General features: G+C 37.4%; 1 protein-coding gene across 1 annotated transcript in view; it reads left to right on the top strand.

Annotated features, from left to right (window-relative positions):
• The window catches only part of ACAA2 (acetyl-CoA acyltransferase 2), a 43,599-nt gene that overhangs the window by 25,371 nt on the left and 4,002 nt on the right, over nt 1-14,226 (top strand). Inside the window, exons 4-8 of the mRNA XM_029223442.1 lie at nt 52-168; nt 1,615-1,762; nt 3,612-3,787; nt 4,325-4,454; nt 7,389-7,459. Coding sequence (XP_029079275.1) covers nt 52-168; nt 1,615-1,762; nt 3,612-3,787; nt 4,325-4,454; nt 7,389-7,459 — 642 coding nt within the window. The remainder of the gene's footprint in view (nt 1-51; nt 169-1,614; nt 1,763-3,611; nt 3,788-4,324; nt 4,455-7,388; nt 7,460-14,226) is intronic.

Consider the following 14,226-nt stretch of genomic DNA (forward strand, 5'->3'; position numbering starts at 1 on the left):
TTCTGTCACAATAAAAGGTTTCATTGTTGTCATTCATTTGTTTCTAAATAGGAAATTTGTGTTAAAGACTCTGAAATTGTCTTGTGTGGAGGAACTGAAAGCATGAGCCAGGCTCCCTTCTATGTCAGAAATATTCGTTTTGGAACTACGTTTGGATCAGATCTCAAGGTTGGAACCATTAAAATTTTTAAAGATTATTTCTTATGCTATTGTACTATAATTTCAATAACAGCATTTTGGGGTAGAGAAAAAATTTTAAACCAATTTTGTTAATAGGGGATTGGCAAAATATGAATGATTTGAAATTTGTAAACTATTTCGTAGTTGTTAATTTTGACATTTTAACTCACATAAAATTAGACTTTATCTCGGCACATCTTTGGTAGTGGCATTAACACCTGGGGAGATGGAGGAAGAGAAGGAGTGGATTAAAAAGATGGGCAAAGGTTGAATTAATCTCTCTACTGAATAATTGGTAAACCAAATAATTAAATCTTTACCAAGATTTATGGAAATTTTATTTCTGGAGCAATCTCCATTGAATAGATTTCTTCTTTATCACAGAAAACATTCTCCTCAAATATAGTTTATAGCGTCCCAAATCAGTCAGATAAAAAATGACCCTTTGAGAACTGCCTGAGTAGTACTGAAAAAAAGTGATAGGGACTTCCCTCGTGGGACAGTGATTAAGACTCCACACCCCCAATGCAGGGGGCCCAGGTTCGATCCCTGGTCAGGGAACTAGATCCCACACGCATGCCGCAGCTAAGAGTTCGCGTGCCACAACTAAGGAGCCCACCTGCCTCAACTAAGACCTGGTGCAACCAAATAAATAAATATTTTTTAAAAAAAGAATGATAGTATGCTGTCCTTTGGATTTCCCAGTCGTAATCATTGATTTATCCCGTTCACCCAGTTTCTCACCTTGCCTTTTTGAAAGTTGAAAGGAGTAAGACTTAGAAAATATGAGGTAATATTTAAGATACCTAATATATTTAAGAAAACCTTTGGGAAGACAGGTCAGTGACTCAAAAGGTGACAAGGCAGTCTGGAAGAAACAGGTGGAGTACATTTATCAGAGACTTAACTAATTGGATAACAAATACCAACCGTTACTCAAGGAGCCTATTCCAGGCTCTTTTCAACCTTGTAGTAACAGCTGATTGAACCAGCTGTTCCTACCACAGAAGGCATGGGATGGAAAAAGAGCAGAGCCGTATGCTTTTGTAAGGGGCTTGTAACTGCTTTACAAAGGTGGCTGCAGGGAAGTGTTGCATGAGGACACTGTGAAGTTTCTTACAAAATGGAACCACAAGGGTTTAAGTTTTGATTGTGGGGTGAGTTCCTGTGTGTGTCACCCTGCACGTTTAGCACTGTTGGCTCTCTTTAGAGCCCTGCATTTAGAGAGGAGGGTGTGTGCATTTTATTATGGTGTTGGATGGTTTTAAAAAAATGTCTCAGAACCGAATATAAATCTTAATACTAAATGCTTATCAGAAAATCTAATTTTACTATTTTTATTGGAACTGTTGATTATTTAAATTTAAAGAAATGATAGCATATTACTTTCAAAAGATACGCTTTACGGATCATTTTATTAATTTCTTTTAATAGCTGGAAGACTCTTTGTGGACAGGATTAACAGATCAGCATATCCAAATCCCAATGGCAATTACTGCAGAGAATCTTGCTGTAAAACATAAAATAAGCAGAGAAGACAGCGACAAATATGCCCTGCAGTCACAGCAGAGGTGGAAAGCTGGTCGGTGAAATTGTTTATTATAGATATCTATAGAAAGAAAACTAGGAAAGATTTTTATCATTTTAGATTATAAAGGTCATATTAGTTTAAAAGTATGCCTTTAGAAAACCACAGTTTTTCATTATTCCTTTTTTTTAATGATTAAATATTCTATAATTGCAAATTAACTGGGTGTTTCTCTTTTGAAGTATGTGAATACTACTTAAAAAGTAGTATGGTTAATTAGCCCTATCCGGACACTTGAATTTTGCCCCAAACTCGTCAGCAGAAGACTCTGAGGGCTATGATACACTCCATCAGAGACGATGGCTCACTGGGACAGCTGGGACAGAGAGGATGTCCTCCCCCGAGAGGCATATCATATGCACAAGAAGGGGATGATATGTTTGGGAAAGACCCATTGGGTATCCTTTTATGACTTCTCTCTCCCATTCCTAATTGAGAATCCTTGCGCCTGACTCAGAGACCCAGAACTAGTCCAAGGCCCTAGATGTGGTGCCATGGTGCCCTTGTGTAACATTGCACACTGCTGGTGAGCCAGTCCAAAACGAGCAACATGACAGCCATTCTTTTATCAGGATGGTGAGTTGAAGAAATTTGTTAGTCCTCTGAAAAGGGTTTTGAAAACTAAACTATTATAAATGAGCAGAAACTCTTATTTAGGGATATTAAATACTTGGAATAGTGAGGATAAAGTTCATTTTAGCATTTCAAGAGGGATAAGTCTAATGGAGCCAATCCAACTCATCCTCTGTTTTTTGGTTACACATTTAAGTGAAAGGGTATTGGTGTAGAGGTCAAGCGTTATCAGCCTATTTCTAGTTTTGCCACATACAGTTTTTCTGACTTCAGTCAAGTCATTTGTTCACCAAGTACTTATTCACTGAGCTAATAACACAGATAAAAATATTTGCCTTCCCTTTTTCCTAACAGAGTTGTTGTGAGAACCAAATAAGGAAAGTGTTAGCCTGCTATAAAGTGATATCAAAATTAAGGTCATATTATTCCTGGCTTATTCTATTTCTGAAGCTTTATATTACTATTGTCCAGTCCACTCAGTGGAGATGGAAGTAGGTAAGCTGTTTTACTTAGAATTGTGTCAGTAATAGCACGTATAATTTCTTCAGGTTGCCTGTCATTAAATTTCAGTCATAGATTACTTGGTGACATAGACAACTTGGTAACTTTTTTTCTTATTGTGGTAAGAACACTTAACGTGGGATCTATCCTCTTAATAAAATTTTAAGCGCACAATACATTATTATTGACTGTAGGTGCAGCTTGGTAACTTTTTAATTACTTCATGTCTCACCCAGAGAAGTTAAAAAAGGGCATGAAATCCATTCAGTGCCATTACACCTGTAGGTAACAAACACTAATAGTCTAGCAGTACCTTGTAAAAAAAAATCGGAAATTGTAATTTTAAAAAGGTACAGAACGCATCTGCATGGATGATAGTATATTAAATCCTCCAATAGGCAAGGTAAGTTATGTAAGTAATAAAGGCTTATATTAAAATAGACTGAGATATACTGAAATATAGGGACTGAAACTAAACTGAAATATTAAATTAAACTGAAATATGGGGACTTAATTAAATTAAACTGAAATATAGGGACTGAAACATTAAATTAAACTGAAATATAGGGACTTCCCTGGCAGTCCAGTGGTTAGGACTCTGCGCTTCCACTGCAAGGGGCACGGGTTCCACACCTGGTTGGGGAACTAAGATCCTGCAAGCTGTGTGGTGCAGCCTAAATTAATAAATTGAAGGATATATTTGATTTCATTTTTCTGCTTTCTGTTATTTTTTCCCCCTGTCTTATGAATAGTCTTTCTACTATTTCAGCTAATGATGCTGGTTACTTTAATAATGAGATGGCACCAATTGAGGTGAAGACAAAGAAAGGAAAACAGACAGTGCAGGTAGATGAACATGCTCGGCCCCAAACAACCCTGGAGCAGTTAAATAAACTTCCTCCAGTGTTCAAGAAAGAAGGAACCGTCACTGCAGGGAACGCATCGGTAGGTAGTGCCACGGATTATCTTGAACTCTTCCTGATGTGTTCAATGCAAAATAATCATGCAGTACCTTTTAGATACCTTTCATGCTAGTCTTTGCTTATCTAGCTTAAGCTAGTAGTGTTCATATTCTATTAATTTGGGTTTTCATAGTCCAAAATAAAATATTTTAGCCAGGAGCCCTTATATAATACTTTTCCAATGTCTTAGTCTTTTCAGAATGTTAGAAGGAAATCTACCTGGCTTATTATTTTAGTTTTTCTTCCTCACGTATACAACTCATCAGATTTCTTCTTACATCTACCCACATCTGGTTATAAGCTTTTTCTTGACATTCTTTCCTATTTTCCCTTAGTGAGGTTGTACTCTGTGCCTAAAACAATCTCTTTAACCCAGCAGTGTGCCACTAATACTACTTGTATCCCAAATTATGGCACTGCTTCCTATGTGTTGCCATAATCCTAATACCACTCCATTAGTTCAAACCTTGATTAACTCTATTCTTTTACCCTCTAGTTAACATCTGTTTTTGTTTCCAAGGGGATTTCTGATGGTGCTGGAGCTGTTATCATAGCTAGTGAAGATGCTGTTAAAAAACATAACTTCACACCACTGGCAAGAATTGTGGGCTATTTTGTGTCTGGATGTGATCCCGCTATCATGGGTATTGGTAAGTTTGTAGTGAAACAAACTGGTTCTGTTACATTTCTGAAGATAAGGCTTCTTTGGCATTCAGATTCCTGAAACAGTAGCCAAATCAAGGGCACTTGTAGAGAAAAGGAGATTGTTAATCAATCATTTAAACAACTTATCTTTATGAAAAACTGTGCCAGGCATAATAGGAAGATCAAGACCATGTAAACTCCTTCTGGGCAGTAATCGTGTCCCGTTGTCCATTTAAGATACATAAAATTAACACACGGTAAACAACATAGAAGGATTACGAGGTACTGATAAGACAGAAGATAACGTGAGATGGAAAAATCATGGGGTGAAATAGAGAAGATACACACCCCACTGGGTGTTTTACACATGGTCCTTAATATATCTCATTTAATCTTCCCACAACTCTAGTAACTGCTTTGTGAGTCTTTTTTTTTTCTTTATTACAGTCTTAAAAGCTTACTAGCTTTCAGCTACCCGCTGTCAGCAAAATATAACTTTCATCTTAGAAATGGAAGGTAGCTTGAAAAATTAAATATCTGTATGTTGGTATGGCATTCATCATTTTGGTATCTAGGGCAGTGGTTCCCAACCCCAAATGATGATCAGAATCTACCCATGACCCTACTCCACCCCAAGGTTTTGTTTCAGTAGGTCCAGGGTAGAGCCTAGGAATGTGGGGTTTTTTCAGTGTACCTTGATTGTTTTGATGATCAACCATATTTATTTGATAGAGGTAAGTAGTTATTTTATAGTTTTCAGTTTAACCTCATTTAAGAGGTTCTGATACATTTTGACATAGTTAGTGAGCAAGAAAATGTAGTTTTTCTTCCTTCTATTTCAGGGCCTGAATGTTTGCCCCGTAGTACAATAAATGCCATTGAAATGCCTCTTCAGCCAGGGCAGCTCTTGCTCTATCTGTTACAGGGTTTCATTTGTAGAAAGGATTCCAGTGCTTCAAAAGAAATGAGTTAAAAACCAGCTCAAAGCACTTCTGATGAGATGCTTATAGCCCCCAAAGGTACCCAAGGTTACACAGCTGTTAGTGGTAGGAGCTAGCACTAGGAGTCAAGTGTCCTTTTCCCAACAAGAATACTCTACCTTCCTGAGTCCCAGTAAATAGCAGAGTGGTATGGAAACAGTCCTTTAAAATTTAGCTTGCGTGGGCTTCCCTGGTGGCGCAGTGGTTGAGAGTCCGCCTGCCGATGCAGGAGACATGGGTTCGTGCCCCGGTCCGGGAAGATCCCACATGCCGCGGAGCGGCTGGGCCCATGAGCCATGGCCGCTGAGCCTGCGCATCTGGAGCCTGTGCTCTGCAACGGGAGAGGCCACAACAGCGAGAGGCCCGCGTAACGAAAAAAGAAAAACAAAAAAATTAGCTTGTGGCCTAGCATATTGTTACAATTGAGTGTAATGATTCTAGTTAATATGAACACATTTAGTCATGCTGACTGTGGTTATGAAGACATGGAAGTACGTACAATGGTTTTATACCCTCAGCTTTTAGTTCTGTGTACCTTTCACCCCTGTAGGATACTTCACCCCCTGACCATGCTGGATAACTGATGCTCTTCTATCGACTACCCATCCCATTTTCATGTCTTAGAGATACAAAGAGAATCTGGAATTAGATTCTGTATTAAATCAGTAGCCAGTATAGAACTGATGCTTTAAATCGAAAAGTGTTAATTGGATGGCCCTGCCAATCAGCAGACTGTTGTCCAAGAAACTTTTTAACTAGGTGACAAAATTAATTACATTGTATTTAGATTGTGTTTTGCTTTTCTTATAAAGACTGATTTCCCATTTTACCTTGGGTATGTTTGTGAAACTTGATACAGAATATTTGACTACTTGAATTCAACAAAACACAACCACATATTTTTCTTTTTAGACATTTATGGCAATTTCATTCTCTAAGAACCGATAGAGAAGTAGATAATCATCCCTAGCCAGATTTTTTTTTTTTGGAAAGAAATATCAATTTACTTAAAAATTATGAGCAGTATTAAACTGTCATTGGTGATCATCAGAAATCTGGGAGCTAAAGTTTATTTCAAAAGTTTTTTAAGGTGGATTTGCATTTCTTCAGTGGGGGTTATGTTTTACTTCAAATCTCTGCTTACCATTGGAGTTATAAACGTCTCCTTGCTTCAGATATCTTTTCCCTAAAGTGCCTGGTAGCTTCCTATCTTACTATGCCCATATGGAGTTACTACTGCTGTTTCTTGCCTTTTGTCCAAATGGGCCTGAAAATTCAGTGTAGCCACAGTCACTTCTATACTGGGAATACATATGATTTGTATCCCAGGAGAGCGCTCAGTCTGCCTTACCATTTGGTATTAAGAATGATCTATACATGGGAATTCCCTGGTGCTCCTGTGGTTAGGACTTGACGCTTTCACTGCTGTGGCCCCGGTTCAATCCCTGGTTGGGGAACTAAGATCCCACAAGCTGCACAAAGAGGCCAAAAATTTTTTAAAATAAAATAAAAAAAACAAACATTAAAAAAAAGAGCAAAAAAACACCTATGTGTGTATGTACATAGATGTGTATATAAATTTGTGGAACCAATGAGCTTCGATCTCTCAATATTACCATGAGGGAAATAGGAGTTCATTAATAAAGGAAGACTTTGTAGAAAAAAAAAAGAATGATCTATACAAAACCCCATATGACTCCTTTGGCTGTTTGAACTCTTAAAGTCACTTATGGTAGAACTTTTCATGTTAAGTCTCTTATCTACAACTTGCATGAACAGCTTTTCACCCTGGTCCCATTTCCTGTTTCTTTATTGTCATATCATTTAGTATTGTGTGCTATCAGGGTGGCAAGATTTTCAGCTACTAACTGTCACTTTATTTCCTCCTTACTTACCTGATTAGTAAAGATGGAGAAATTTGATACTTATAAGATGAAATTGGGTTTTGTTCTTATATAGGTCCTGTCCCTGCTATCAATGGGGCACTGAAGAAAACAGGACTAAGTCTTAAGGATATGGATTTGGTAGAAGTAAGTGTTCTACTTTTTTTACAGCACAGATAAACCACCAACTTCTATTGCATAAATGGCTTTAGTTTGATTTTTATAGCTCTTTTTGTTTTAGTACCATTAAACTTTCCAAATGATGTGAATCTAAATAAGTATTGCTTTCATTACATGCCTGTATTGGCATATAATCAGGCCATACCTGATTAAAATGCCTTATTTATATTTGAATAATTAAAAGAGCCTGATTTCTTCTACTAAAGTATAAACTCTTAGAAACTTTTTATGACGTCGTAAGATTCTACTACATTTTAGACTATTAATGTTCCTGTTGAATTGAATTGAATGTTATATAAGGTGGGTGAGAAATAAGTAACTTTACCCTTATTTTATGGATTAAAGTGAAAAAATACAGGTAAAAAATTGACCTAATAGAAAAACAATAATCTGATCCCAAATCTAAAAGATTCTTGCACTTCTGCCAAGTTAACAACCACCCCCATCCCCCAAACTTACCTTTGGCTTTTACACCATAGTGTGGCTTGATTTGGAATGCACCTATCATAATTTTTGGCATTGGAAACTTAAATTTATTGCAAGAGTGATTTGTTTAATGTTAATTTAAAACAAAGGCATCTTAAATATTTAGTACAATTAAAAGAAAGGATAAAGAAAATGCTTAAAAATGGATTATATACATTCTACATTTGGGGAGTATTTGAAAATTTTAGGTAATTAAGCTACTTGATATTGGGAAATAACTAATATAACAAAGGAAATCTCTCTATTTAAACTGATAGAGAAAGGGTCTTTTCACTCTAGGCACATGTGTGACATCCTCTGTGGTAATCTCTCACCAAGTAACTGTGGTTTCAGATGAATGGTTTATCCTTAAATCTCTTCTTCCATTCTTTGGTGGTCATAGCTCAGAGCTTCAAAGGGGGCTGCTTAATTACCATATTTGTATTAGCAAATAAGTACCATTAAATTTCTGACTTTAGATTTCACACTTAAAACTTGAAATATGTCAGCTCCGCAGAGCTATTCATCACCATTTATAGATGTATAAACACTCAAAGACATAGCTCTCAACACCCTGACATGATTGTCTTTGGGACTTCTGATGATCGTGAGGTCATTTTTCCTAGGTCTTTATTCCTGTCCTGCCCCTTTTCCTGCGTCTTTATTCCTGTCCTGCCCCTATGTTATTCAGAAGCAATTTTTTTTTTTAGATTCCATATATATGTGTTAGCGTACAGTATTTGTTTTTCTGTTTCTGACTTAATGCACTCTGTATGACAGTCTCTTGGTCCATCCACCTCACTACAAATAACTCAATTTCATTTCTTTTTATGGCTGAGTAATATTCCATTGTATATATGTACCACATCTTCTTTATCCATTCATCTGTTGCTGGACACTTAGGTTGCTTCCATGTCCTGGCTACTGTAAATAGAGCTACAGTGAACATTGTGGTACATGACTCTTTTTGAATTATGGTTTTCTCAGGGTATATGCCCAGTAGTGGGATTGCTGGGTCATATACTAGTTCTATTTTTAGTTTTTTAAAGAACCTCCATACTGTTCTCCATAGTGGCAGTATCAATTTACATTCCTGCCAACAGAGCAAGAGGGTTCCCTTACCTCCACACACTCTCTAGCATTTATTCTTTGTAGATTTTTTGATGATGGCCATTCTGAGTGGTGTGAGGTGATACCTCATTGTAGTTTTGATTTGCATTTCTCTAATGATTAGTGATGTTGAGCATTCATGTGTTTGTTGGCAATCTGTATATCTTCTTTGGAGAAAGCTCTGTTTAGATCTTCCACCCATTTTTAGATTGGGTTGTTTGTTCTTTTGATATTGAGCTGCATGAGCTCCTTGTATATTTTGGAGATTAATTCTTTGTCAGTTGCTTCATTTGCAAAAATTTTCTCCCATTCTGAGGGTTGTCTTTTGGTCTTGTTTATGGTTTCCTTTGCTGTGCAAAAGCTTTTAAGTTTCATTAGGTCCCATTTGTTTATTTTTGTTTTTATTTCCATTTGTCTGTGAGCTGGGTCAAAAAGGATCTTGCTGTGATTTATGTCATAGAGTGTTCTGCCTATGTTTTCTTCTAAGAGTTTGATGGTGTCTGGCCTTACATTTAGGTCTTTAATCCATTTTGAGTTTATTTTTGTGTATGGTGTTAGGGAGTGTTCTAATTTCATTCTTTTACATGTAGCTATCCAGTTTTCCCAGCACCACTTATTGAAGAGGCTGTCTTTTCTCCATTGTATATTCTTGCCTCCTTTATCAAAGATAAGGTAACCATATGTGTGTGGATTTATCTCTGGGCTTTCTATCCTGTTCCGTTGATCTATATTTCTGTTTTTGTGCCAGTACCATACTTCCTTGATTACTGTAGCTTTGTAGTATAGTCTGAAGTCAGGAAGCCTGATTCCTTCAACTCCAGTTTTCTTTCTCAAGATTGCTTTGGCTGTTCGGGGTCTTTTGTGTTTCCATACAAATTGTGAAATTTTTCTTCTAGTTCTGTGATGAATGCCATTGGTAGTTTGATAGGGTTTGCATTGAATCTGTGAATTGCTTTGGGTACTATAGTCATTTTCACAATGTTGATTCTGCCAATCCAAGAACATGATATATCTTTCCATCTGTTTGTATCATCTTTAATTTCTTTCAGCAGTGTCTTACAGTTTTCTGCATACAGGTCTTTTGTCTCCTTAGGTAGGTTTATTCCTAGGTATTTTATTCTTTTTGTTGCAATGGTAAATGGGAGTGTTTCCTTAATTTCTCTTTAAGATTTTTTGGCGTTAGTGTATAGAAATGCAAGAGATTTCTATGCATTAATTTTGTATGCTGCTACTTTACCAGATTCATTGATTAGCTCTAGTAGTTTTCTAGTAGCATCTTTGGGATTCTCTATGTATAGTATCATGACATCAGCAAACAGTGACAGTTTTACTTCTTCTTTTCGATTTGGATTTGTTTTATTTCTTTTTCTTCTCTCATCTCTGTGACTAAAACTTCCAAAACTATGTTGAATGATAGCGGAGAGAGTGAGCAACCTTGTCTTGTTCCTGATCTTAGAGGAAATGGTTTCAGTTTCCCACCATTGAGAACGATGCTGGCTGTGGGTTTGTCATATATGACCTTTATTATGTTGAGGTAAGTTCCCTCTATGCCTACTTTCTGGAAGATTTTTATCATACATGGGTATTGAATTTTGTCTAAAGTTTTTTCTACATTTTTTGAGAGGATCATATGATTTTTCTCCTTCAATTTGTTAATATGGTGTATCACATTGATTGATTTGTGTATATTGAAGAATCCTTGCATTCCTGGGGTAAACCCCACTTGATCATGGTGTATGATCCTTTTAATGTGCTGTCGGATTCTGTTTGCTAGTATTTTGTTCAGGATTTTTGCCTGTATGTTCATCAGTGATACTGGTCTGTAGTTTTATTTTTTTGTAACATCTTTGTCTGTTTTGGTATCAGGGTGATGGTGGCCTCATAGAATGAGTTTGGGAGTGTTCCTCCCTCTGCTATATTTTGGAAGCGTTTGAGAAGGATAGGTGTTAGCTCTTCTCTAAATGTTTGATAGAATTCGCCTGTGAAGCCATCTGGTCCTGGACTTTTGTTTGCTGGAAGATTTTTAATCACAGTTTCAATTTCAGTGCTTGTAATTGGTCTGTTTATATTTTCTATTTCTTCCTGGTTCAGTCTTGGGAGGTTGTGCATTTCTAAGAATGTGTCCATTTCTTCCAGGTTGTCCATTTTATTGGCATATAGTTCCTTGTAGTAATCTCTCATGATCCTTGTATTTCTGCAGTGTCAGTTGTTACTTCTCCTTTTTCATTTCTAATTCTATTGACTTGAGTCTTCTTCCTTTTTTTCTTGATGTGTCTGACTAGTGGTTTATCAATTTTGTTTATCTTCTCAAAGAACCAGCGTTTAGTTTTATTGATCTTAGCTATTGTTTCCTTCTTTTCTTTTTCATTTATTTCTGATCTGATCTTTATGATTTCTTTCCTTCTGCTAACTTTGGGGTTTTTTTGTTCTTCTTTCTCTAATTGCTTTAGGTGTAAGGTTAGGTTCTTTATTTGAGATGTTTCTTGTTCCTTGAGGTAGGATTGTAGTGCTATACTTCCCTCTTAGAACTGCTTTTGCTGCATCCCATAGGTTTTAGGTCATCATGTTTTCATTGTCATTTGTTCCTAGGTATTTTTTGACTTCCTCTGATTTCTTCAGTGATCTCTTGGTTATTTAGTAGTATATTGTTTAGCCTACATGTGTTTGTATTTTTTACAGAATTTTTCCTGTAATTGATATCTAGTCTCAGCGTTGTGGTTGGAAAAGATACTTGAGGGCTTCCCCGGTGGCACAGTGGTTGAGAGTCTGCCTGCCGATGCAGGCGACACAGGTTTGTGCCCCGGTCCAGGAGGATCCCACATGCTGCGGAGCAGCTGGGCCCGTGAGCCATGGCTGCTGAGCCTGCGCATCCGGAGCCTGTGCTCCGCAACGGGAGAGGCCACAATAGTGAGAGGCCCGCGTACCGCAAAAAAAAAAAAAAAAAAAACTCTGAAAGATACTTGCTACGATTTCAATTTTCTTAAGTTTACCAAAGTTTTATTTGTGACCCAAGATATGATCTATCCTGGAGAATGTTCCATGAGCACTTGAGAAGAAAGTGTATTCTGTTGTTTTTGGATGGAATGTCCTATAAATATCAATTAAGTCCATCTTGTTTAATGTATCATTTAAAACTTGTGTTTCCTTATTTATTTTCATTTTGGATGATCTGTCTATTCGTGAAAGTGGGGTGTTAAAGTCCCCTAGTATGAATATATTACTGTCGATTTCCCCTTTTATGGCTGTTAGCATTTGCCTTAAGTATTGAGGTGCTCCTATGTTGGGTGCATAAATATTTACAATTGTTATATCTTCTTCTTGGATTGATCCCTTGATCATTATGTAGTGTCCTTCTTTGTCTCTTGTAATAGAGTTTATTTTAAAGTCTATTTTACCTGACATGAAAATTGCTACTCCAGCTTTCTTTTGATTTCCATTTGCATGGAATATCTTTTTCCATCCCCTCACTTTCAGTCTGTATGTGTCCCTAGGTCTAAAGTGGGTCTCTTGTAGGCACCAAATATACAGGTCTTGGTTTTGTATCCATTCAGCCAATCTATGTCTTTTGGTTGGAGCATTTAATCCGTTTACATTTAAGGTAGTTATCGATATGTGTGTTCCTATTACCATTTTCTTAATTACTTTGGGTTTGTTATTGTAGGTCTTTTCCTTCTCTTGTGTTTCCTGCCTAGAGAAGTTCCTTAATGATTTGTTGTAGAGCTGGTTTGATGTTGCCAAATTCTCTTAGCTTTTGCTTGTCTGTAAAGGTTTAAATTTCTCCATCGAATCTGAATGAGATCATTGCTGGGTAGAGTAATCTTGGTTGTAGGTTTTTCCCTTTCATCACTTTAAATATGTCCTGCCACTCCCTTGTGGCTTGCAGAGGTTCTGCTGAAAGATCAGATGTTAATCTTATGGGGATTCTCTTGAATGTTATTTGTTCCTTTTCCCTTGCTGCTTTTAATATTTTTTCTTTGTATTTAATTTTTGTTAGTTGATTGATATGTGTCTTGGTGTGTTTCTCCTTGGATTTATCCTGTATGGGACTCTCTGTGCTTCTGGACTTGATTGACTATTTCCTTTCCCACATTAGGGAAGTTTTCAACTATAATCTCTTAAAATATTTTCTCAGTCCCTTTCTTTTTCTCTCCTTCTTCTGGGACCCCTATAATTTGAATGTTGGTGTGTTTAATGTTGTCCCAGAGGTCTCTGAGACTGTCCTCAATTCCTTTCATTCTTTTTTGTTTATTCTGCCCTGAGGCAGTTATTTCCACTATTTTATCTTCCAGGTCACTTATCCATTCTTCTGCCTCAGTTATTCTGCTATTGATTCCTTCTAGAGAATTTTTAATTTCATTTATTGTGTTCTTCATCATTGTTTGTTTGCTCTTTAGTTCTTCTATGTCCTTGTTAAACGTTTCTTGTATTTTCTCCATTCTATTTCCAAGATTTTAGATCATCTTTACTATCATTACTCTGAATTCTTTTTCAGGTAGACTGCCTATTTCCTCTTCATTTGTTTGGTCTGTTGGATTTTTACCTTGCTCCTTCATCTGCTGTGTCTTTCTCTGTCTTCTCATTTTGCTTAGCTTACTGTGTTTTGGGGTCTCCTTTTCATAGGCTGCAGGTTTGTAGCTCCCATTGTTTTTGGTGTCTGCCCCTAGTGGCTAATGTTGGTTCAGTGGGTTGTGTAGGCTTCCTGGTGGAGGGGACTAGTGCCTTTGTTCTGGTGGATGAGGCTCGATCTTGTCTTTCTGGTGGGCAGGACGCGTCTGGTGGTGTGTTTTGGGGTGTCTGTGGACTTATTATGATTTTAGGCAGCCTCTCTGCTAATGGGCAGGGTTTTGTTCCTCTCTTGCCAGTTGTTGGGCCTAGGGTGTCCAGCACTGTAGCTTGCTGGTCGTTGAGTGGAGCTGGGTCTTAACATTGAGATGGAGATCTCTGGGAGAGCTTTTGCCGTTTGATATTACATGGAGCTGGGAGGTCTCTGGTGGACCAATGTCCTGAACTCGGCTCTCCCACCTCAGAGGCTCAGACGTGACACCCGGCTGGAGCACCAAGACTCTGTCAGCCACCCAGCTCAGAAGAAAATGGAGGAAAAAAAGAAAGAAAGAAAGAGAACGAGAGAGAGAGACAGAGACAGAGACAGAGACAGAGAG

Source organism: Monodon monoceros, unplaced genomic scaffold (assembly GCF_005190385.1).
Source record: "Monodon monoceros isolate NGI ecotype Baffin Bay Population unplaced genomic scaffold, NGI_Narwhal_1 Super_Scaffold_1, whole genome shotgun sequence".
Taxonomy (NCBI): Eukaryota; Metazoa; Chordata; class Mammalia; order Artiodactyla; family Monodontidae; genus Monodon; species Monodon monoceros.